This window comes from Salvelinus namaycush, chromosome 33 (assembly GCF_016432855.1).
Source record: "Salvelinus namaycush isolate Seneca chromosome 33, SaNama_1.0, whole genome shotgun sequence".
In the NCBI taxonomy this organism is placed as follows: domain Eukaryota; kingdom Metazoa; phylum Chordata; class Actinopteri; order Salmoniformes; family Salmonidae; genus Salvelinus; species Salvelinus namaycush.
Genome location: NC_052339.1, coordinates 23,245,451 through 23,272,163, shown reverse-complemented (window position 1 = coordinate 23,272,163; position 26,713 = coordinate 23,245,451). Strand labels below are relative to the sequence as shown.

The window sequence follows — 26,713 nt, the reverse complement described above, 5'->3', positions numbered from 1 at the left end:
AGACGCCAGTAGACTTTGACAGTCACTATTGTAACCAATCCCAAATGCAGATGTGCTGTAGGTGGGCGGGCACTAAACAGGAAATTTGCTCAATCGATGCAGCTTCTGCTCCACACTGCACATGTTTGTAAATTATCCATGTATTCAATATTTTGTTATCTTTATTAATATGCAATATTAGACAGTTGAGTTTGTATCCGGACGCTTGCTTTACTGGTCTTCTGAAATCTCATCCCAAGAAATAATATCCTTTGACGGTAAGTTGCTAGCTAGGATAGCCAACTGTTAGCTATACTAGCTAGCTATCATATAATGTTTTTTTCAATATCTATATAACGTTAGCTAGTATATACTTTACCAGATCTATTTGAACTACTATTGGCCATAACTAGCTACGTAGGCAGGCCTTTTGACCATTGACGTTGGCAAGCTAGCTTACTGAGTACTAGCAAAGACCGGCTGAAACCGAGGAGTATGAAGATAGGCTAAAACTGCTTCTCCAATAGAAATCCCCGATCACACTTGTGGGCGATGTCATGGCGACGTTGGCTAGTTAAGCTCATGCGTGCATGTGCAGGCCGTCGAATCAAAGCCATTCCGATATTAAGTCGTTTTTTACCAAATTAAAACGTGTCAGTTTGTCACTTTCACGAGGTTGGAGTAATAACATGTTCAACTATTTAATACATTGGTTCGAATCTAGATTGTGCGTTCAGATTTCGAGAAATTTAACAACTAAGGAATCATTTTTCACTTCTCAAACCCATGCCCGGTCTGTTCAGCCTCGCGACCTTGCCCCTCTGGGTTGGTAGCAGTGTTTCCAACTAATTTTCAGGGTAAATTGCTAGAGGCAGGTTGATTTGTTGCTAAATTACGTTACACAATAACGTTACTCAAACTGACTGGCTATCTCGGGAAAAATTATGATTTGACATTTGTTCAGGTACAGACTCCCACTCTTTTCTGTACAATTTTGATTGAGACATGTTAATTGATGTTGTAAGTTCTGTTCAAGATCAAACATTCGTGACCAACTATATTCATTGGGTTTGGCTCGTCGACTGAATGCTGCTGCCGTCAGCCAACAATTATTTGCAATTTGCTGAAATTGCTGCTGCCTGTGCACGAGCTGAGCGCATGCTGCTGACGTCACTCGCAATGCACTTTTGCAGCCAGGCACATGTGTTGTGACTGAGTGTGTGACAGAGAAAATCGTTTTTGTGTCATTTAGAGGGAAAATGCGTGCATTTTAGCGCTTGAGTCACTTTTCAAAAGTTGCTAAAAGTTCCAAATACATTTTTTAAAGTAGCTAAATTTGTTGCTAGGTGCTGTTTGAAAAAAAAGTTGCCAGGGTAGTCTGAAAAGTTGCTAAATTGGCATCACTGGGTCGTTCGCGAACGAGTTAGAGCCGAATCTATTTCTAAAAATAAATACAAAATTAAGATATGAATAATCAAAAGATTTAAATGAATAGAATTAACTAATTCAAAGAACGAAAAAATTAATAAAATAATATAGGCCTAAATGCTCAAGCGCACACACATTCGTTCTGACTGTCTGCTCAGACTAACAGCCTCACCTGTTGTTCCTGTCAATCAGACACGCAGTGTCAACCAATGAACCAAAGATGCGTGAGGGAAGGCTGAGCCAACTCACTCACAGTCACACACTTAGCAGCCGAGGAGAGAGAGGAAGGACAGCTGTGAAAACAGCTGAAAAATGAGTCGGAAACACCAGTAGCATTTGGATGCGTTTTAATAATGTAGACAATGTTAGTGTAGAATTTGCCAAAACAAAATCTCATATAAAGCCGGTTCTACATACAACCTACACCGGCATATGCGAACTGTGAAGCTATCTGTAGCGGAGCTTCGAGAAACTAGCGGGCCTGCTGGTGATAGTGGTGGAGCCAGCACCTCCACACGTGGAGATGTATCCACTCAGTCAAGTTGGCCTACTCTGCCACCCACAGCAACGCAGTCTTCTATGTACCAGTTTATACCAAAGTCTATGTCTGTAGCAAAACAAGGCCAAATTGATATTGCATTGGCAAAAATGATTGCCAACGATTTCCAGGAATTTACGATGGTGGAGGACAGAGGTTTTAGAAATTATAGCAACAGCCTAAATCCAATGTACACAATTCAAAGCAGGAAAACTCTTTAAAAATCACGTATTCCACAACTGTACGAGAGCACACAGGCTTCAGTGCAGGAAAGAGTCCAAAAAGCGACTGCAGTTTGCCTTACCACTGACTGCTGGACATCAAGGGTAACCACTTCTTACATGTCGGTTACATGTCACTTCATTGAAGATTTTTCAATGTCTAGCTGTCTTCTGGACTGCTTTGAGTTCAGCGACAGACACACTTCAGAGAACTTAGAAGAGGAACTGTTGAGAGTGGCCAGAGAATGCCAAGTAGATGGAAAAGTGGTCTGTTGTGTTAGCGACAATGCAGCTAATAACGACAATGCAGCCAAAGCCATGAAAATGTTTAAATGGACCCATCATCCATGTCTTACCCACACAATACACCTGATTGTAAGAGATGCTCTGAAGGTGATTTAGCCCACTGTGGACAAAGTGAAAGCAGCTGTGGAATACTATCACAGGAGCACAGTAGCTGCCCAGATGGGGATGCCTGAGCTGAGGCCTAAACAAGACTGCTCTACAAGGTGGAATTCAACATTTTATATGTTGAAGCGGTTTCTGGAGTCAAAGGATGTCATCTCTACCCTAGCCATTGTCAATGCACCTGTTGATGCTCAGACCCAAGAGGAATGGGAGGTGGTGGAGGTGTGCAGAGTCCTGGAACCCTTTGAGCAGGTCAATGTGGAGATCAGTGGAGAGAGGTACAGTATGCAGTTATTACTACATCATTATTTAATCCAGTATTATATATGTATATGAGCAGTAAATGAGAATGTAGTATCAGTAGACAAAACATGAACCTGAACTAATAAGTTACTGTTCTCTCTTTTCAGCTATGTGACAGCCTCAAAAATGATATTCCTGTGTAAGGGTCTGCAGCGATTCACAGCCAGCCGCCAGAGAGAAGAAAATGTAACCACAGGACATGTGACAGAGTTGATGGACAGAAACCGCTGCACTTGACCCCAGGTTTAAGTTAGCCTTCAGTGATGCCAGAGCGATTGATGAGGCTCTTTAAAGAATAACGTCAGCAGCAGGGAGGGACAGCCCCAGCAGTCAGCTGGCTCAGGCACCAGGGCAACAGGAAGAAGAGGGATCAGATGGAGCAGAAACACCAGCAGTAGTGCCACAAACGTCTGCTGTTTGGATGTTGTTCGACGAGAGAGCAACTGGGGATGCAGCACGAAGGAATCCCTCAGCAGATGCCATAATGGAGGTCCGATCCTATTTGGAGGAGCCCCGCCTCCAAAGATCTGCAGATCCTCTGAGCTGGTGGAAGAACAAGGTCTCTGTCTACCCACGGCTTACTAAAGTCATGACAGGGAGACTGCATAGTAGCCACATCCAGTCCCTCTGAGAGGGTCTTCTCAAAAACGGGACAAATAATTACTGAGAGAAGAAACCGCATCTGCCCCCCGAAAGTGAGGCAGCTTGCATTTCTGAATGCAAATCTCTCATAAAAGCAAAATATGGTCAGCATTGCTGTGTGCTGCTGATTATAACATGGCAATAAAGAAGAGAGACCAGTTTAATGTTTTAAGTGGGATGCTGCAGTTTTGCACATTGGTATTTATTTTTCTTTGATATGGTACAATATTCTATTATGTTGTTCAGATTGTGTTAGTTTTGAGTTGTTACATTTATATGCACTTTGTTTATATATTTTTTTAAAGAGCCGTTTGGGAGCCAAAAGAGCCGGCTCTTTTCGGTGAGCTGAGCCCGAACGAGCCGGCTAACTGAAAAGAGCCGGAATGCCCATCACTACTCTGTGGTGGTACTTCTTCGATGACGTATAACGGCGGTTGGCATCCAATAAATGTTGCATTACTGCCACCTACTAGACTGGAGTATAACTCTCTTATACTTTGTTTGGAGAAAAAAAAAATCAACAAATACCCTACCATCTAACCCTGCACTCACTAAAAACCCACCACCATTACTCCACTATTTAAATCTATCTAGTCCTACCTCAGGCCAACAGCCTGAAAGGACGGGATACCACCACTTACCCTGTAAGTCTTCTGATGTCAAGTCTCGTACACCCAAATACCTCTGTAGCTGTCACCAGAACCTCAACCTGCCTCTCACACTGGACACTTTTGATTCCCAGCCCTATGGGCACCCCTACAATTATACAATTAACACAGACCACTACTTTCCCCAATGCTACACATTCCTTTGTCTCATGCCCTTCTGTACACTTCTCACTTCCTAGGAACCTACCTCCTACACGCTGCTGCTAAAAGCCCATAAGCTTGACACCTATAACAATGTAATGTATTTCGGCACAAAAGCTTGTACAGGATAACTTACATATCCTAATCACTTTGTCGGCAAAGACTCAACATCAAAACTCAAAAGAACAAGGGAATCTTCCCCTTCAGTTGGTCAACTTTAACATTTACCGCTACCCAGTAATCACTCCTTTCACTGGCACCCTTTTCTTGGGAGCAAAACAATTCACATCTCTTGTCCCCATTCGTTTAACGCGGAGCTCCTGCTCCCTCCGACCAGCAGAAACACAAACAGTTATCACCAGACCACTTCTGATTACCCTCACCGATTCCACAGCACCCAACTGTTTTCACCCTCTCTGAAACCACAAATGGATCAGCCAAAAGGCAATGGGTCCACTTAAAAAAAAAATGTCACTCCTACTGTCAGACTCATCTTTATCCTGACCCTCAGTGCAAGCCTCGGGCTCTGAGAACTTCACCACACCTACCCCCTCTGATACTTCGCCCTCACTCACTTCTATTTCTCCTGCTGTCTTTGAGCCGGCTTATCCTTTCTACTTTCTTCTAACAAGGGGGCTACAAGCTAGCTAACGAGAGCAGTCAATCAATGTCCAAAACAATGGTTTGCTGTGTGTCTTTTGATCTAACTGCTTGGGCATCCCTCCCTGGCTCTAACAATATTGGTTGGATGTATTAGTGCAGTTGAAAAGGGTTCTTATTGTGTCATCCAGTGAGTTTGCAATGCAAAGATTTATTACTAAACCTTATTTTTTAGTCTGTCAGCATTCATGTCATTACATCTTCTGTCATCAAGTTGCTCAAATCAAGCCCTGACTAGTGTTTTTGGCCAGGTGTTTTGCTGCATGTTCTCAGATCTGTGCACCCTTTTCTGTCTACAGTCATGGGGGAGGTTGAGTTGTCCTGTCTCGCCTATGTGAAGATGTACCTGCACGCCTGTCTGTTTCCACGGTGCAGTGTCAATGGGCTGCTGTTGTCATCCAGCCCAGCAGGTGGCGCTGTGTGTGTGACAGACTGCGTTCCCTTGCTTCACACTCACCTACCATTGGCTCCCATCACCCAGCTGGCTCTCACACAGGTAACCACCTAATAACCTGTGGTCTTTGCTGTCCAACATACAGTATGTCAGAAATGATCAAACACAAGTAGCCTAACTACTCGTTCTTACCTGTCAGTGGTGCATGTACATTGTGGTTCAGTCTTTTGGCTTGTCATGTATTTATGTGCTGTAATGTATCATACCTTCTTTGCTTCAGGTGGATGTATGGTGTGCACAGACACAGCAGAGGATTGTAGGATACTACCAAGCCAATGCCTGTGTGTCAGACAGCAGGTGTGTGTGTCCCACTGTGGTTCAGCTTCACCATTGACTCTGTGGATGTTAATTTCTCTATCATGTGGTTTCAGCGGCCTGTAAGCCTGCTTATCACATGCTAATCACCTGTGTTAAACAATAACCGCTCCTTCTCTCTCCCCTTCTCTCCCCTTCGCTGGGCAGCCCTACGCCATGCGCGTTGAAGATTGCAGACAAGATCGCCGAGCAGTGTAACAATGCAGTTTTGTTAATGGTAGGCATCCACTGTGGTGTTATTGTGTGTGTGTGTCCAAGCCCACAATGCAGCAGCTTTTTGGTAAATCTTTCTGATGTGTGTCTGCATCCCCTTCTCTCTAACTGTGACCTGTGTGGCTTGTCAGATTGATGGTGGAAAGATGTCTCCTGACTACAGGGTGCCTCCCATCGTGATGTATGAGCGAAAAGATACCCGCTGGACCCTCAAAGACAAACACACGTAAGATCTGGACATCTCTGCTATCTTTCTATCAAGATGGTTAATTACCATTTGCTTTTCTGTTGATAGCACACCTCTATCAAGTACATTCACAGTAGCTGTGGCTGTAGCAGCTGTGTAGGACTACATTGTATTGAAGAGAAAGCTCAGGGGAGAGGGTGTGTGTTTCTTTGTTAACAACAGCTGGTGCGCAATCTCTAATATTAAGGAAGTCTGTTCGCTTGAGTTAGAATACCTCATGATAAGCTGTAGACCATACATTTTACCAAGAGAGTTTATCTATATTATTCGTAGCCATCTATTTAGCACCACAAAACCAATGCTGCCACTAAGACCGCACTCAACGAGCTGTAAAGGGCCAGAAGTAAATAAGAAAATGCTCACCAAGAGGCACTGCTCCTAGTGGCGGTGATTTTAATGAAGGAAAACAGCAATCCATTTTACCTCATTTCTACCAGCATGTCACCTGTGCAACTAGAGGGGGAACACCTCTAGATCACCTTTACTCCACACACAGAGATGCATACTTAGCTCTCCCTCGTCCTCCATTTGGCAAATCTGACTATAACTCTATCCTCCTGATTCTTGCTTACAAGCAAAAACTCAAACAGGAAGCACCAGTGACTTGCTCAATATGGAAGTGGTCCAAAGAAGCGGATGTTCAATTACAGACTGTTCCGGGATTCATCCGAAGGCACTGAGGAGTTCACCAGATCAGTCACCGGCTTCATTAATAAGTGCATCAACGATGTCGTCCCCACAATTACCTTACGTACATATCCCAACCAGAAGCCATAGATTACAGGCAACATCCGCACTGAGCTAAAGGCTAGAGCTGCCACTTTCAAGGTGCGGGAGACTAATCCGGACGTTTATAAGAAATCCTGCTACGTCCTCTGAGGAACCATCAAACAGGCAAAGCATCAATACAGGACCAAGATCGAATCCTACTACACCGGCTCTAATGCTCGTCAGATGTGGCAGGGCTTGCAAACTATCATGGATTACAAAGAGAAACCCAGCCGCGAGCTGTCCAGTGTCATGAGCCTACCAGATGAGCTAAATACTTTCTATGCTCGCTTCGAGGCTAGTAACTCTGGACCATGCATGAGAGCACCAGCTGTTCCGGACGACTGTGTGATCACGCTCTCCGTAGCCGATGTGAGAAAGAACTTTAAACAAGTTAACATTCACAAGGCCGCAGGAGCAGATGAATTACCAGGAGGCGTCCTCAGAGCATGTGCTGACCAGCTGGCAAGTGTCTTCACTGACATTTTCAACATCTCCCTACCCAGTCTGTAATACTTACATGTTTCAAGCAGACCACCATAATCCCTGTGCCCAAGAATGCAAAAGTGTCACGAGAATTTTCAATCCCAATGATAATAACTGACAATCAATTGCTCTGACCAATCCCCGAGATCTGTAAGACCATGGGTTTAATAATAATTAGTCAAAGACTCAGTTTATGCAAAAAGATAGTACAGTTTATTCACAAGAACGCTCTGAAGTCCATTATACAAAGACGTACATTTTATAGCTGCGCACATACTTCCACACAAACAGTAGATATCCTACGCACATACATACACACAAACAGTAGGTGAGTTTTATCCTTCTCCATAGTTCTCACCACTGTGTATCACTACCCAGCCGACAATTCCATTCCCCCGAGATTAGGGGAACCTTGAGAAGTACTCCCTATGCTGTCATGTTTCTCAGAGGCCTAGCCAGGTTGGTCCAAACACAGTTTAATTGTTCTCGTTTTTTTTCGTCGGCACACATACAAGTTCAAATCCTAAACTACGCCTTGCTCAGACAGTCTGTGTTTTTCCACTATACAGATACATTGTTTAATCTAATTCTGACTAAAACTACACTCATCATCAGATTATAATTTTATGATTCTAATCAATTTCATACAATTATAAGGTTTCAAAGTGGAATTATTTAATCATTATCTTTCAACATATACATTATTTTATCAAAAAGTAACCCAAAAGTGACTATCGCCTCGTTGCACTCCCATCTGTAGAGATGAAATGCTTTGAAAAGCTGGTCATGGCTTACATCAACACCATCATCCCAGACACCCTGGACCCACTCCAATTCACATAACGCCCCAACAGATCCACAAATGACGCAATCTCTATTGCGTCCCACACTGCCCTTTCCCACCTGGACTAGAGAAACACCTATGTGAGAATGCTGTTCATTGACTACAGCTCAGCGTTCAACAGTAAAGTGCCCTCAAAGCTCATCACTAAACTAAGGACCCTGGGATTAAACACCTCCCTCTGCACCTGGATCCTGGACTTCCTAACGGGGACACCCTCAGGTAGTGAGGGTAGGTAACAACACATCTGCCACAGGGGAGCGTGCTTGGTCTGCGTGGCCGCGAATGACTCCAACACCATCAATAAGTTTGCAGAGGACACGACGGTGGTAGGCCTTCAAGTTCCTCGGTGTCCACATCACTAAGGAATTATCATGGTCCACACACACCAACACAGTCGCCTCTTCCCCCTCAGGAGGATGAAAATATGTGCAAAAGGTTCTACAGCTGTACCATTGAGAGCATCTTGACTGGCTGGCTGCACCACCACTTGTTTATGGCAACTGCTTGGCATCCGACCACAAGGCTCTACAGAGGCTAGTGCGCATGGCCCAGTATATCACTGGGGCCGAGCTCCCTGCCATCCAGGAACTCTATATCAGGTGGTGTCAGAGGAAGGCCCTAAAAATTGTCAAAGACTCCAGCCATCCAAGTCATAGACTGTTCTCTCTGCTACCACACGGCAACCGGTACCGATGCACCAAGTCTGGAACCAACAGGACCCGGAACAGCTTCTACCCCCAAGCCATAAGACTGCTAAATAATCAAATCAAATCAAATTTATTTGTCACATACAATTGGTTAGACATACACATGGTTAGCAGATGTTAATGCGATTGTAGCGAAATGCTTGTGCTTCTAGTTCCGACAATGCAGTAATAACCAACGAGTAATCTAACCTAACAATTCCACAACTACTACCTTATACACACAAGTGTAAAGGGATAAAGAATATGTACATAAAGATATATGAATGAGTGATGGTACAGAACGGCATAGGCAAGATGCAGTAGATGGTATACAGTACAGTATACACATATGATATGAGTAATGTAGGGTATATAAACAAAGTGGCATAGTTTAAAGTGGCTAGTGATACATGTATTACATAAAGGTGGCAAGATGCAGTAGATGATATAGAGTACAGTATATACATATGAGATGAGTAATGTAGGGTATGTAAACATTATATTAAGTGGCATTGTTTAAAGTGGCTAGTGATACATTTTTACATACATTTCCATCAATTCCCATTATTAAAGTGGCTGGAATTGAGTCAGTATGTTGGCAGCGGCCACTAAATGTTAGTGGTGGCTGTTTAACAGTCTGATGGCCTTGAGATAGAAGCTGTTTTTCAGTCTTTCGGTCCCTGCTTTGATGCACCTGTACTGACCTCGCCTTCTGGATGATAGCGGGGTGAACAGGCAGTGGCTCGGGTGGTTGTTGTCCTTGATGATCTTTATGGCCTTCCTGTGACATCGGGTGGTGTAGGTGTCCTGGAGGGTAGGTAGTTTGCCCCCGGTGATGCGTTGTGCAGACCTCACTACCCTCTGGAGAGCCTTACGGTTGTGGGCGGAGCAGTTGCCGTACCAGGCGGTGATACAGCCCGACAGGATACTCTCGATTGTGCATCTTTAGAAGTTTGTGAGTGCTTTTGGTGACAAGCCGAATTTCTTCAGCCTCCTGAGGTTGAAGAAGCGCTGCTGCGCCTTCTTCACAACGCTGTCTGTGTGGGTGGACCAATTCAGTTTGTCCGTGATGTGTACACCGAGAAACTTAAAACTTACTACCCTCTCCACTACTGTTCCGTCGATGTGGATAGGGGGGTGCTCCCTCTGCTTTTTCCTGAAGTCCACAATCATCTCCTTTGTTTTGTTGACGTTGAGTGTGAGGTTATTTTCCTGGCACCACACTCCGAGGGCCCTCACCTCCTCCCTGTAGGCCGTCTCATCGTTGTTGGTAATCAAGCCTACCACTGTAGTGTCGTCCGCAAACTTGATGATTGAGTTGGAGGCATGCATGGCCACGCAGTCGTGGGTGAACAGGGAGTACAGGAGAGGGCTCAGAACGCACCCTTGTGGGGCCCCAGTGTTGAGGATCAGCGGGGTGGAGATGTTGTTACCTACCCCCACCACCTGGGGGCGGCCCGGGTAGCTATTGGTTAACTATTTAACTATCGGCATTGACCCTTTTTGTCTCGATTCATCACATACGCTGCTTTTACTGTTTATTATCTATCCTGTTGCCTAGTCACTTTATCCCTACCTATATATACACATATCTACCTCAGTTAATTCGTACCCCGGGGAAATCGACTCGGTACAATGTGTATATAGTCAAGTTATCGTTACTTATCGTCTATTTATTCACTGTTAGTCTACACCTATTGTTTACGAAGCATGTGACAAATACAATTATTTGATTAGAAAAATATAAATGTATTTGAAGTATACATGAATTAAAGATACATTTTTTTCCCACCCAGGATAATGCTGCAGCAGTGGGAGGAGACTCGGGACATAGCCAGTCAGCTGCTGGACTCTGGAGATCACTCGTTATTAGTTGATTTTGACAGCCATTTGGACGACATCACTAGGGACTGGACAAATCAGAAACTGAATGCCAAAATAGCAGAGCTTGCCTCACCAGCCAATGGTAATGTTTGAAATAAGCTTGTAGATAACTAACTTTTGAGTTACATCTTTAAAATGTAAATAAAGTTGGAATTATATACAGTATGTCTTAAACCTGCTGAAACTACACATATTTAGTTAAGAATCTTATTTTTATTATTACCATCAGCCAAATAAGCACATCATCCACGATAATTTCAAAATATGAAATAGATTTTTAATACGGTCAGGCAGAACACTGACAACACAAAACATGCATAAATAACTGAAATATTGACAGATCTGTGCAGTCTTCCACCTAACAACGTTCTCAGTCCAGAGTGTGCCTTGTGTCAAACCCAGCAGCCATGTTGTTAACCCACTTACAACCATTAACAAAGCTGTGCTCATAGTTCAATGGCTGCCAATGGCATCACAGCATTATGTACATCCTGACCCACTGCTTTCAGAGTGTGTAAGCTTATCAACTCATTAAACTACATCTACAAACTATTTAAAGTATTCATGTGATATTGTGTTCATATAAACATCGGTTCATAAGAGAAAGGAGCCCCCCCCCGGATTCATTTCTATATGACGACGAGATAAAGTATATGAATATGTTTTTTTCTCAATATAAATGTGCTGAACAAGCATTACCACTTTCAGAAACCAAAACCGCAGACAGACAAGTTGGTTTCCTGCCTCGAACAGTTGACATGGTGATGATCAAATAACTGAACTTTGGCCTACTATGGCTTACGAGCCTGTTTTGGGAGAATCTCATACACTACTTACAACAGCTTCGTCAACAGTTACGCTATCACAGACTATGTAACCAACATGAGGAGGACCCCGAAAGGTATCTGAAGCAGTTCCACAGTCAGCATTCATAAACACAGCAATAAGGAGTAAAAGTCTCTGACTCCCTATAAAAAGGCCCAATTGTGATATGTTTTTCCACTAATTGGTCTTTTGACCAATCACATCATCTCTTTTCACATCAGATCTTTTTCAAAGCTGATCTGATTGGTCAGTAGAAAAAGATCAGAATTGGGCTGCCTATGTAAACACAGCCAAAGTGAGTTGGATATTATTTGGACCAATAGTATAACACCAGGTGATTGGGTTGGTAAAGTGCAATCCTGAAGGCTAAACCAAAGTGATGTCTCCATTCCATGTAGTGCTATTCAGTCTAGTGGTTCATGTCTGAGAAGGCTTGGGACTCCGTTAAATCCGTATCATGGATGTTCAGTGTGATTGAAATGTAAAACTAATTTCCGACTGAGCCGACTTATGCAGCGTTTACCGTGAATGCAGTCTCCACGAACGCGGGAACATTGCCTTTAAATTGCGCTATAGCGCTGAATTTCCGCGACACGGATTGAATTGAGCCCTTGGTATCAGATCAGATAGTGCTTCAAAAAAAAAATCTTCATAATTTATACGAGATGTCCTGTGATCAGATGCTCAGGGGTAAGGCACTGGTACCAGGTTGATGGTGACATCTCCTGTTTGGCTGGCTATGTCGCGGAGGTAGGTCATTGACTCCCGGAAGTCTTCAGCTTCTTTGACCTGCTGCTGAGCCCAGGGTAGGGTTATCTGGAGAAGAGGGGGTGCGTGGATCAGTCCCTCTTTAATTCACAGTGAAACATGTATTTATCCTGTACTTACATAAACCTTAGTTTAAGGCAGGGATCATCAACTAGATCCAATAATTTCAAACCTTGCTTACATTTGTATACGATCACATATCTCTTTATTATGTGTGGGAATACTTTGGGAACAGATTTCCCAAATTAAAATCACTTGGAGCTGATTTGTTGGTGTTTTTACAGTGTTTTATGTCCAACAGAAAATCTGGGGGGCCGCCAGTTGGGAAACCCTGTTCTAAGGTATGCATTTACTTCACCTTTTGTTTACATTTGAACAGGTGTTACAGTTATTTATGAGTAAGTGAGGAAAAGCTTTCTCAGCTGTACCTGTGTGATGATGAGTTTGCTGGATGGGTCTTCTGTGGCACTGAACTCCTCTCCGAAACACAAGGTGATAACACACTGAGGAGGGTCTCCCCCGTAACTGCGGAAGTGGTCCAGCTCTAAGGAAACACGCAGTCAGTAAATACACACTGACTGCTGAAATATCCAATAAGGGGCCAACAAAGAAGTGGGTTATCCTCACCAACAAAAAACCAAGAGAGAGTGAACAGCCCCATGTCGCTCACCCATTTTGAAAGCCTCTCTGTCAAAGAGCAGCACGGGCTCCACAGCACGGTTCATCTTGTGGGGTCCCGTCGTGGTTGAATGTGGCCCTGTCCAGAACACCCGGCCCTGGCAGTAGCGCTTAGCATAGATCCCTGCCCCCGTGGAGGTCAGGATCACCCCTTTCTCCATGAAGGGCAGCAGTGTGGAGAGGGCCTGGAGCCGAGGCCCGATGCCAGGGCTGGAGGTCAGGGTGGAGGGGGACTCTGGGAGGGGGATGCGTGGGAACCCACCCATCATCAGGGTGGGGGGGACAGGCGATGAGGGCAGGTAGGCGATTCGGACATCGCTGCCTATGACCTCACGTTTAAGCACCTCCTGTCCTATGTATTTCACTAAGACATGGAACGAGTCCCGTGCTGGAGTGGGAGAGACAGACAGAGAGAGAGAGAGAGAGAGAGAGAAGGAATGAGAGTGAATGAGAGACAGAGCAGGAATAGTTCATCTAGTATGGGCCCGATTCCAGCTTAGGAAATTACGCCTTTCTTACGCACGCCTTTCCTACGCACTTCTCAATAGTTGGTATTCAGACTTACCTTACCTGCGTAACAGGCTTTGCAGGCGGGCGCGTGCTTAACAAATGTAATTCAACCGCTGAAAACCCTCCCACTTGCTGGCCAACAGATTATTTCATGGAGTTTTAATTCAATAGGGTTTTCAGTACATTTTATTTAAGCCATCCCTTTAAATACGGTGTACCTTTTTAGTTAGAATTTTGTCGACAGACTCACTAGAATATTTTGAGAGAACACGTTCAGAATATTAGGGATCAATGAAAGAAAGCCATCTAGATATATGTTTATTCGTCTCCGTTTCAGTACAAATTGGTAGATTAAAAAAATACTATGATTTTGTAGATTATTTATTGTAGATTATTTAGGGTTAGGAAAGTACAGTATATCTAAAACAAGTGTAATTTATATTTACAATTCTCTTGTCCAAACGGATTACTCATTAACCTAGCTCTTATAAAGTTGTAAATTACAATACATGAAGAATGGTGTTATTTCTATCTGAAAAAATAAAGTAGATGTTTTTCCACTTGACACCAGTAGGTTATGTTATTCATGGTTTCCTCGCTCCTAAAGGTGGTGGAATTATGAGGGAATTAAGTTGAAGTCAGAATAAGGCGTATCAGGCCTCCTTAGTGGCTCAGGGTCTAAGACACTGCATCGCTGTGCCACTAGAGATCCTGGTTCGAGTCCAGGTTCTGTCGCAGCCGGCCGCGACCGGGAGACCAGTGGGGCGGCGCACAATTGGCCCAGCGTCGTCCGGGTTAGGGGAGGGTTTGGCCGGCAGGGATGTCCATGTCCCATCGCCTCTCCTGTGGCGGGCCAGGTGCAATAACACACTGACACGGTCGCCAGGTGTACGGTGTTTCCTCCGACACTTTGGTGCGGCTGGCTTCCGGGTTAAGCGGGCATTGTGTCAAGAAGCAGCGTGGCTTGGCTGGGTTGTGTTTCGGAGGACGCACAGCTCTCGACCTTCGCCTCTCCCGAGTACGTACGGGAGTTACAGCGATGGGACAATTAGATGCCACGAAATTGGGGTAAAAAATAAAAATATCTGTAGCCACACCTACATTTATTCGATCTCCACCCCAGAGAAATAGCATGCTATTCTAATGCTTAAGTTCAAGATCAAAATACAATTAGAGAGAGAAAAGTGCATAAAAATGGAAATGCATTCCATTTACGTGCACTTAACTCAGGTCAGAATCGGCCCCCATGTGATTGAGAAGCTGATTTGACTTCCTTTCTGCACAGCATCATCAATAGCATTACCTCCAGGGGGAGGGACGGTCTCAATCGTGACGTTCACTTGGAGCTCATCGACCGCTAGAGGAAGACAACAGAATATCAACAGCATGTCAATCAACCACATGCTATTGGAGAACTCCCAAAAGTGGAGAAACAGTAGTGGAGAAACTGTGGCTGAGAGATCCAACATCAATTAACACAGAGATTCAGTGTCTGACAGACATTTGGAGGATAGACATGACATTGAGTTAGTAAGACATAAGACTTACTCCCATCGCTCTTCAGGATGACCAAGGGCTGATTAAACTGGTCTTGTTGGATGGTAAGAACACTTTCCTCAATCTCCTGAACAGACTGATAAAAACACACACAAATTGACATAAACAACAAATCCAAATCCAATTGTATTTGTCACATACACATGGTTAGCAGATGTTAATGCGAGTGTAGCGAAATGCTTGTGCTTCTAGTTCCGACAATGCAGTAATAAATAACTAACAAGTAATCTAACCTAACAATTTCACAACTACTACCTTATACACACAAGTGTAAAGGGATGAAGAATATGTACATAAAGATATATGAATGAGTGATTGTACAGAACGGCATAGGCAAGATGCAGTAGATGGTGTCGAGTACAATATATACATATGAGATGAGTAATGTAGGGTATGTAAACATATAAAAGTGGCATTGTTTAAAGTGGCTAGTGATACATGTATTACATAAAGATGGCAAGATGCAGTAATAGAGATAGATAGCAATAGAGATACATCCAAATGTTTCTTAGAACTTGTTTTTGTCTTTAAAATGCCAGACCTACCATGGTGATAGGGGCGGTGATGACCTCCTCTTTCATCTGTTTGACTACAACCTCCTCCTCCTCCTCCTCCTCGCTATCTGAATCGCTGCTCCTTCTCTTCCTCCCTCCTGCTCTGGCTCGGCCCTTTATTTTAACATTCCCCAACACTGTGAAGAGAAAAGGGACCATATGTTAGCAATTTGTTTACTGCAATTTAACCTGCTTTGAAGTTGTCTCAATAGCTACAAACTATGTGGAGTTATTGATGCTCTGATAAAATTTGCACCGCTGTCAATTAACTTCTGGGCCACATCCTGACTGATGGCAGCCCATTCTTGCATAATCAATGCTTGGAGTTTGTCAGAATTTATGGGTTTTTGTTTGTCCACCCGCCTCTTGAGGATTGACCACAAGTTCTCAATGGGATTAAGGTCTGGGGAGTTTCCTGGCCATGGACCCAAAATATCTATGTTTTGTTCCCCGAGCCACTTAGTTATTACTTTTGCCTTATGGCAAGGTGCTCCATCATGCTGGAAAAGGCATTGTTCGTCACCAAACTGTTCCTGGATGGTTGGGAGAAGTTGCTCTCGGAGGATGTGTTGGTACCATTCTTTATTCATGGCTGTGTTCTTAGGCAAAATTGTGAGTGAGCCCACTCCCTTGGCTGAGAAGCAACCCCACACATGAATGGTCTCAGGATGCTTTACTGTTGGCATGACACAGGACTGATGGTAGTGCTCACCTTGTCTTCTCCGGACAAGCTTTTTTCCGGATGTCCCAAACAATCGGAAAGGGGATTCATCAGAGAAAATGACTTTACCCCAGTCCTCAGCAGTCCAATCCCTGTACCTTTTGCAGAATATCAGTCTGTCCCTGATGTTTTTCCTGGAGAGAAGTGGCTTCTTTGCTGCCCTTTTTGACACCAAGCCATCCTCCAAAAGTCTTTGCCTCACTGTGCGTACAGATGCACTCACACCTGCCTGCTGCCATTCCTGAGCAAGCTCTGTACTGGTGGTGCCCCGATCCCGCAGCTGAATCAACTTTAGGGGATGGTCCTGGCGCTTGCTGGACTTTCTTGGGCACCCTGAAGCCTTCTTCACAACAATTGAACCGCTCTCCTTGAAGTTCTTGATGATCCGATAAATGGTTGATTTAGGTGCAATCTTACTGGCAGCAATATCCTTGCCTGTGAAGCACTTTTTGTGCAAAGCAACGATGACGGCACGTGTTTCCTTGCAGGTAACCATGGTTGACAGAAGAACAATGATTTCAAGCACCACCCTCCTTTTGAAGCTTCCAGTCTATTATTCGAACTCAATCAGCATGACAGAGTGATCTCCAGCCTTGTCCTCGTCAACACTCACACCTGTGTTAACGAGAGAATCACTGACATGATGTCAGCTGGTCCTTTTGTGGCAGGGCTGAAATGCAGTGGAAATGTTTTTGGGAGATTCAGTCCATTTGCATGGCAAAGAGAGACTTTGCATTTAATTGCAATTCATCTGATCACTCTTCATAACATTCTGGAGTATATGCAAATTGCCATCATACAAACTAAGGCAGCAGACTTTGTTAAAATTTATATTTGTGTCATTCTCAAAACTTTTGGCCACGACTGTAGAGTGCTGCATGCATGTGGTCATGGAGTTGGTGTAACAGTTTAACTTCAGTCCGTTCCCGGGGACCAGGGACCCTCTGCACACTCACCCCCCTTTCGACCTCCTCCTTTTCCGCAGCAACCAGTGATCCGGGTCAACAGCATCAATGTAACAGTTTAAAACATGTTTGGCAAATTGAAACATGTTTGGCAAATAGATCTGGGAGAGAGAGAGTGACGTATGACGTAAAGGTAACGTAAGGGTAATGGCGGACTGAAGGGATTTATGTAGAGCACCTCAAGATAAAACATAATATTCGAAATATCTGCTAAATTAGACTAAAATATTAGCACTACTTAATCTGGTGAGTGATAACCTTCAATCTGGACAATAACACAAAACAAATCCTAAAACTAGAGACATTTATCGACAAATATTACGAAAACAGGCAACAACCAAACATGACGGAGAGTAAGACAGGGGAACCGATTACAAAACGAAAACGTGACTCTTCTACAGACACTGATGATTTAATATTCTCACCACCCGGAATGGTAAAGGTCGAAACCGATCTGTTAAAATCAATAAATGACAAACTGGGTATACTTGAATTAGTTAGTAAGGATATAAAAGAGTTGAAGGCAAGCCTAGAGATGAGTGATGAAAAAGCTGCGACATTGGAGAAGCAAACACACGCGCTAAAAGGGACAGTCAATAAGATTGAAACCGAAATGAATGGAATTAAAAAGGAGAACACCGTTCTGAAGGAAACCTTACTAGACATACAAACTAGATCCATGAGAGAGAATTTGGTACTTACAGGTATCCAAGAAAAAGAAGGAGAAGTTCCTGAATCTATAGTTAGAGAGTTCCTCCTTACAGCGCTTCAGATTCCACGCGAAGTTATCGACAAAATCCAACTTGAACGCGTTCACCGCTTCGGACAGAGAGGGCAGAGGTACGAACGCCCAATCGTTGCCAAATTTGCTTCATTTAAAGATAAAATAATGGTTAAAAGCCTGGGTAAAAGACTTGCTGGGACCAAAATTGGCATGAATGATCAGTTTCCGAAGGAAATTGCAGAACGGCGCAAAGTTCTGTATCCAATTTTCAAAGAAAATAGATTAAAAGCGAAACGAGTAGCTCTCGTCGTTGATAAACTATATATTGATAACCAGTTGTTCAGAGACACAAAGACTACTCCATGGTTATTTTAAAAATTACAAAGTTCTCATAGACGAGGGAAATAAACACAATTCAAGCCCGGTTACTGATTGTAACAATACAATAAAAAATATAGCTTTTCTATAAATCTTCACATATAACTAATTGAACACACAAGCACTAATTCAACATAGTGAAGATAAAAACTAAGTAAACAGAAGGCACAGTATGTGTGGATGGTATGGTTTGTGTTTATTTTTTATTTTATTTGTTATGTTTGGAAAGTTGAGTGAGTGAGTAATGAAATGGTTGCATATCCCAGAGCCAATGTATTGCTGTGAGCCGGGTATGAGAGGGCTTTCAATGTTGTTCAGATGATGGATATACTTTTATAATGAATTATACGTCTTATTTATTTATTGTCCTATCATGGAGAACTACATTTTTTATTTATTTTTTTATAAATTATATCTAATTATTTATTATCCTATTTTAATGGTACGGTCCATGGCACTATACCCTAGACACCCACCTGAATGACCCAGATACTAAGGAGAAGTCCCTAACTGTTTTATGTGCCCGCTGTAAGCGGTCTGTATGCAGCTAAAATGAGGTCAGAGACCAAGAGCAGCACTGCCCCCTCAAGATTCTGAGCCTGCTTGGCAGGGTTGGTCCTGCAAAGCCAAAGCCCCAATAAGGGAGAGCATAATATACAAGGAAATTCTCAAAGCTGCTAATGAGAACCTTGACGACCTTGTACCTAGCCGGTGGGGATTCCGGTGGGGTGCCCCCACCCAGGCAGTGGCAGTGCTGGCAACACTAGCTGCAGTAACCCATGGGGAGGGGGTCACACTCGGACATTCAGAGAGGGGGTATATTATTGTGGCCCTGGCGGCACAAAATCAAAGTCGGACTGCATGGAGATGCGTGGGGACATGGTCATGACGGGTGGCCGTATTGTGGGTGTTTCAGGAATAAGGTGTACATTTGACCTCCATTATCTAGGATATGACAATGGTAAATAAATCTCTCAATTTTTGCTAATTTTTTGTGCGGTCTTGCAGGCCTTCTCATGCAGCTGCAACTGCAAGTGCATTTGTAAATCATGACCCATCTTGAGTTGGGCTCTGGGATGGTGCAATTGTTGAGAAAGTGAGCTTATGGTTGTGTGGGGGTAAGGGCTGAGTGTGTGTGGGTGTATGTGTGTATCCCACAACTGTTGCGAAGGAAGAAGTAAAAGATGTTAGGGACAATAGAGGATGATCCACAGATATATATAATACAAATCGAGGTGAGGGCAATGGAAATGCATATGGTAATTGATCTTCTTCAATTCGGTAAATGGCACTGTATGCTCTTTTCAAAGAATGGATCCCAGTCGGTTCAGGGCTATGGGATACAGGGGGTCGAGGGTGGTCTACCGGGCATTGGGATGACAAGCCATCTCGAGATGAGGCCTTTTAGCGGGTGGAATAGTAGGGACCAATTGGAGGTTTACTTAGTAGAAATGCAAATATCATGGTACAACTATATAGACACTCAATCATTATGTTACTTTTTAATAGTACGTTTACAAAAATATATTCTGATTAAAAGAATGAAAGGTGTGTCTCATTATGGTAAGTGGTGAAATAAGTATAGCCAGTTACAATTGTAATGGCTTAGCAGATAATAAGAAAAGACGATCAGTATTTACCTGGCTAAAAGAGAAGGATTATAATATCTATTGTTTACAGGAAACCCATTCAACAGTTTTAGATGAAGTTTTGTGGAAAAAGAACTGGGGGGGAAAAATATATTTCTCCCATGGGCAAAGAAATTCAAAAGGGGTGATGGTTTTAATTAACAATAATTTTGATCCAAATGTGCAAATTGTCCAAACAGATCCTCAAGGTAGATGGATTATTTTAAATATGTTATTGGACAATAAACAAATATGGCTTGTTAACCTATACGGTCCGAATAATGATGATCCAAGCTTCTTTGAAAATATATATAAGAATTTATCAACTCTACAAGCAACACTAGACTCTATTATTATAGTGGGAGATTTTAATACGGTCTTAAATACCTCTATAGACCGGAAAGGAAATCACACTACAAACTATCACCCTCAGGCACTTAAGGAAATCATGAATGTCATGGATATATTGGAATTAGTGGATATATGGAGACTTAAATACCCTGATTTAGTGAGATATACATGGCGGAGGCTGAATCAAGCTAGTCGTCTTGACTACTTTCTTATACCATTCTCTCTGGCACCAAAAGTTAAAAAAGTGTTGATAGGGGACAGAATGCGGTCGGATCATCACATAATTGGCATATATATTTCTCTTACAGAATTTCCACGTGGGCGAGGATATTGGAAATTTAATCAAAGTCTACTAGATGATAAATTGTTTAGAACTAGGACAGAAGATTTTATAACTGACTTTTTCAGACATAACATAGGTACAGCAGATCCCCTTATTGTATGGGACACTTTTAAGTGTGCCTTTAGAGGCCATGCAATTCAGTACTCATCTATAAAACAAAAGCAATTTAGATCAAAAGAGTCCATATTAACAAAGGAAATTGAAGGACTAACAGTACAGTTAGATAGCAATAAAAACAGTACCATAGAGGCACAGAATAAGTTAGAGGAAAAACAAAAAGAAATGGAGGAACTTATTCAAGAAAGATCCAGTGTAATACATTATAAAAATAAAGCGAACTGGATGGAATATGGGGAAAAATGCACCAAATTCTTTTTCAATCTTCAATATAGAAATGCTACCAAAAAAAATGTATTAAAACTTGTTACAAATGATGGAGTCACGCATGATTCACCAAATGATATTTTGAAAGAGGAAGTAAAGTACTTTAAGAATATGTTTTCGTTTCAGGCTCCTCCATCTCCACTAACTGAAACTAATTGTATGGATTTTTTTCCTATTAATAATGTAAAATTAACATCTGTACAGAAAGACTCATGTGAAGGCCAAATTACAGAGGAGGAACTGCTTGATGCAATTGGGGCCTTTAAGGATGGGAAAACTCCAGGGCTGGATGGCATACCAGTGGAAGTATACAAAACTTTTTTTGATATACTCAAAGGACCATTATTAGCTTGTTTTAACCACTCCTATATAAATGGTAGATTATCAGACACGCAACAAGAAGGTCTGATATCGTTATTACTGAAACAGGACCCAAGTGGTATATATAAAGATCCAGTCCAATTAAAAAATTGGAGACCTCTTACACTTCAGTGTTGTGATGCAAAAATCCTAGCAAAATGCTTGGCGCATAGAATAAAAAAAGTTTTGTCAGATATTATTCATCCTAATCAGACAGGTTTTTTACATGGACGATACATTGGAGATAATATAAGGCAAGTACTGGAAACAATAGAACACTATGAAATATCGGGGACACCAGGTCTGGTTTTCATAGCTGATTTTGAAAAGGCTTTTGATAAAGTACGACTGGAGTTTATATATAAATGCCTAGAATATTTCAATTTTGGGGAATCTCTTATAAAATGGGTTAAAATTATGTATAGTAACCCTAGGTGTAAAATAGTAAATAATGGCTACATCTCAGAAAGTTTTAAACTATCTAGAGGAGTAAAACAAGGTTGTCCACTATCGGCATATCTATTTATTATTGCCATCGAAATGTTAGCTGTTAAAATTAGATCAAACATTAATATTAATGGATTAGAAATCCGTGGCTTAAAAACTAAGGTGTCATTGTACGCTGATGATTCATGTTTTCTTTTAAAACCACAACTAGAGTCTCTCCACGGCCTCATAGAGGATCTAGATACCTTTGCTATCCTCTCTGGATTAAAACCAAATTATGATAAATGTACCATATTACGTATTGGATCACTAAAAAATACACATTTTATATTGCCATGTAGTTTACCAATTAAATGGTCTGACGGAGATGTGGATATACTCGGTATAAAAATCCCAAAAGAAAGAAATGATCTCACTCCAATAAATTTTTATAGAAAGTTAGCAAAAATAGATAAGATCTTGCTACCATGGAAAGGAAAATACTTGTCTATTTGTGGAAAAATCACCCTGATTAACTCTTTAGTCATATCACAGTTTACCTATTTGCTTATGGTTTTGCCTACACCTAGTGACCTGCTTTTTAAATTATATGAACAAAAAATATTCCATTTTATTTGGAACGGCAAGCCAGATAAAATTAAAAGGGCCTATTTATATAACGAATATGAATTCGGAGGGCAGAAATTATTAAATATTAAAGCATTAGACCTCTCACTAAAGGCATCAGTCATACAAAAGTTATACTTAAATCCAAACTGGTTCTCTAGTAAATTGGTACGAATGTCTCATCCTATGTTCAAGAAGGGCCTTTTTCCCTTTATTCAGATTACACCTGCTCACTTTCGGTTGTTTGAAAAGGAAATAATCTCCAAAATATCCTTATTTTTTAAACAAGCCTTAGAAAGTTGGTTGCAATTTCAGTTTAATCCACCTGAAAGGACGGAACAAATAGTACAACAAATATTGTGGTTAAATTCAAATATAGTAATTGATAAAAAAACTGTATTTATCGAAGAAATGTTTAAAAAAGGTATAATTTTTGTGAATGATATCATAAATAGGACTGGTGGAGTTATGTCACACATGCAGCTCACACAGACATATGGAAATGTCTGCTCTACCCAAAATTACAACCAATTAATTGCAGCATTACCACAAAAATGGAAGAGGCAAGTAGAAGGGGAAAAAAGTAAGGAACTTGTATGTCGGCCCTGTATTAAAGAACATAAATGGTTAAAGAAAAGTGTGATAAATAAAAACATATACCAATTTCATTTAAGGACCAAAAAACTGACAGCTGTGCCATATAAATTGCAAAATAGTTGGGAAGAGATGTTCGATGTACCCATTCCATGGCACATGGTTTATGAATTGATACGCAAAACAACGCCGGATTCAAAACTTCGAATTTTTCAATTTAAATTATTGTACAAAATTCTTGCAACTAATAGAATGTTATATATATGGGGTATACAATCTTCCCAGCTCTGTAGATTCTGCTGTGAGGAGGCAGAGTCATTAGACCATTTATTTTGGTATTGTCCATATGTAGCTCGTTTTTGGTCACAGGTCCAGGAATGGCTGAAGAATTGCAACATTTGCCTAGAACTAACGCTACAGATAGCAATACTGGGGGATTTGAAAAGCCATAGTCAATCAATCAATAATATAATAATTATTTTAGCAAAAATGTTTATTTTTAATTTACAATCTGTAGAAGCTATGAGAATAGGAAGGTTCAAATCTTTTGTGAAGCATCACAGCACAGTTGAAAAATATATGGCAAATAAAAATCCGAAATGGATGATGTTGGAAGATAGATGGGAAGGGTTGAGTAGAACTGAAGGGTGGGACTAATAACAAGATAAACAATGTAGGGCATACGGGATCTGTGAAATGTGTATAGGTGCGGAGCTTTTGTGAAATAGCACAGTTACAAGTGGAAATAAAATTGGATGGACAACAGAAAAAGAGGAAGGACTAAGAACAAACAAGAGAGAACTATTATAAAGTAGTCTGTGTCTGTAAAATAGGTATAAGATGTATAAATTGAAGGTAAAAGCAGAAGTGTTTATTAGTTTACTCCAATTGGGGGAGCGGTGGTAGGGTTGCGGGGAATAATAATAAAGGTATATTCTTTAAAAAAGTATGTATGTCTATATAGGTATGTGTATGTATATATGTATATATGTATGCATGCGTGTATGGATATATATATTTACCCAAAAAAATATGGGGGATTGGAAATGATGCAGACAATTACATTGGAAGCAACATTCTTTCCGCAATATTAAGCTGATCCACCCCAAAAAAAAAAAAAAAAAAAAAAAATGTAACAGTTTAACTTTAGTCCGTCCCCTCGCCCCGACCGCGAACCAGGGACCCTCTGCACACATCAACAACAGTCACCCACGAAGCATCGTTACCCATCGCTCCACAAAGGCCGCGGTCCTTGCTGAGCAAGGGGAACCACTACTTCAAGGTCTCAAAGCGAGTGACGTCACCGATTGAAACGCTATTAGCGCGCACCACCGCTAACTAGCTAGCCATTTCACATCGGTTACATTGGCCAGTATTAAAAATCTAAATCTTCTCAACCTCGAGTGTAACTTCCTCAAACCTAAAGAATGTACATTGGTACACCCGGTCTGTTCCCAGATAGTGGATATGAGGATGTGGTTATACTGTAGATTCCTACACAAGATCAAAAGATAATGTCTGGAACATCGTAAAAGAGGGGTAGAAATAAACATTGCATAACTAACTCACAGTGTGTGTTTGTGTGTCTCTCACCTTGTTCATTCATCGGTACAAGGCAGTACACTTTGTATGGTTCGGAGATGTCTAGCTGGGACCTCTCGGGGACCTCTCTGAACTCCGGGCTCTTATTGAGAGCACAGCGCAGCCGGGTCTTCCAGGAGGCCGGGTCCACACGACCCCCATCGGACAACTTCCCCTTAAACACTGCCCATGCCTATGGAGGAGGCATTTAGACTCACAGCTCAGGAAATAATGCCTACTGTATGTTTTAATAGATTATAAATAACAAGGGGCTACTGTAAAATGACGACTTAACGAACTAGGGATAGTACTGATAAAGTGTCAGGACCTTGAAGATGGCACCATCCTCTTCACTGCGGAAGTCCTGTTTCCCGGCGTGTTTCCAGGGGATACGAAACATGGTCTTGGCGTCATCGTCCCATATCAGGCCAGGGTACTTCCCACTGCTGACCTGCACAAGACACGGTGAGGGTGAGACCAGGACAACACTCACTCAACCCATGTCCCAGACAGACAGTACACTAACTGTGGTGGCAGATAGCCTAGCGGTTAAGAGTGTTGGCCCTATAACTGAAAGGTCACTGGTTCGAATCCCTGAGCCGACTAGGTATAAAAATAAAAATCAGTGGATGGGCCGCAAGGCAGTTAACCCTCATTTCTCTGGATAAGAGAATCAGTTAAATGACTCAAATATACGCGTCACTATGGTGTACCAGCTCAGACACATCCACTGCAAACAGCTGTTGCAGTTTCATTCATTTGCTCAAAAGGAACTATTGAACAAATCATCCTCGAACACTCACCTGGTCTACCATCCAGGAGCGTAGTCTGCGGGTTGAGCGAATTCTCCCAGATGCCATAGCTGTGAAAACAGTATAACTTTATTATTTCCATCTAGTCTGGCAAAAAATATATATAATTGTGTCATACAAACTACACACACAGTATTAGGCCTACCTCAGTGGAGGCTGCTGAGGGGAGGACGGCTCATAATAATGGCTGGAACGGAGCTAATGGAATGGCATTAACCCATGTGTTTGATACCACTCCAGTCATTACCACGAGCCCGTCTTCCCTAATTAAGGTGCCACCAACCTCCTGCTGCCTACATAGGCTGATACAAACAAACTCAATATAATACAGTAAGAGCAGTGCTAGCAAGATAACGAATATTGTGAGTACATGACTGATTATGTATGCGTGACGTGTGTGTGTGTAGTTCAGCTGAGGACATTCACACTGGCAGACTGCTATGTTTGATTGCACAAATAGCTACTTAAAGGCACAGTAAAGGCTAGGTTCTCATTGAATGCATATCTGAGAAGCGGTAGATCCGTTCTATGAGCGCCATTTCTATGCTTCCAGTTGCGTTTTTGCTCTTTTTACTTTCAGCTTTTTATATCAGCTTCAAAAAGCTTAAATAACAATGTTTCTATTTTTTATTTATGAATGTAAGCAACTATTATGCTTAGAGCCGATACTATAAACAAATCAACTACCGAAGTCCCCATCTAAAAATAGCAAACTAATAAATAAACAAATTGCTAATGTAGTGTAACTATTTTGCATACCAGTTTTCCACATATTTAGAATGAGTGTGATGAATGTGAATAGTTTCATTTACCTTAGGTTGCGTTTCCTTGGATTCTTCAATAGGTCGGATTATGAGCGCATAGTACTGTACTTTGACTGGGAAATCCAGAGGCAGTTCGCCCGCCTCCCGCAGAGGCAGACGCTCCTTTTCCCCGAAATCACGTGACTTTAGAGAAATAAAGCAGGTTACTGCTTAGACATCTGGGGGCGACATTTCGCTCAAATATTGGATATTTTCTCAGAGCATATCTTGCAACTGAT

The 26,713-nt window shown here is 42.0% G+C and overlaps 2 protein-coding genes across 3 annotated transcripts; one reads left to right on the top strand and one right to left on the bottom strand.

Moving 5' to 3' along the window:
• The first annotated feature begins 81 nt into the window (after window positions 1-81).
• On the top strand, window positions 82-11,074 carry emc9 (ER membrane protein complex subunit 9). Its single transcript, XM_038972566.1, has 6 exons — window positions 82-257; window positions 5,288-5,484; window positions 5,663-5,739; window positions 5,905-5,974; window positions 6,102-6,196; window positions 10,798-11,074. Exons 2-6 carry the CDS (start codon window positions 5,290-5,292, stop codon window positions 10,976-10,978), a joined length of 618 nt encoding a protein of 205 aa, XP_038828494.1. The 5' UTR covers window positions 82-257; window positions 5,288-5,289; the 3' UTR covers window positions 10,979-11,074.
• Window positions 11,075-11,140: 66 nt separating this feature from the next.
• irf9 (interferon regulatory factor 9) lies at window positions 11,141-26,586 on the bottom strand. 2 transcript variants are annotated; one of them, XM_038972564.1, is made up of 10 exons: window positions 26,484-26,586; window positions 25,663-25,721; window positions 25,188-25,310; window positions 24,872-25,052; window positions 15,769-15,914; window positions 15,215-15,299; window positions 14,970-15,023; window positions 13,149-13,544; window positions 12,907-13,022; window positions 11,141-12,526 (listed from the first exon to the last, which is right to left on the bottom strand). In XM_038972564.1, exons 2-10 carry the CDS (start codon window positions 25,717-25,719, stop codon window positions 12,395-12,397), a joined length of 1,290 nt encoding a protein of 429 aa, XP_038828492.1. In that variant the 5' UTR covers window positions 25,720-25,721; window positions 26,484-26,586; the 3' UTR covers window positions 11,141-12,394. The 2 variants fall into 2 exon arrangements, with proteins under 2 accessions (XP_038828492.1, XP_038828493.1); XM_038972565.1 differs by lacking the exon at window positions 14,970-15,023.
• Window positions 26,587-26,713: the final 127 nt, after the last annotated feature.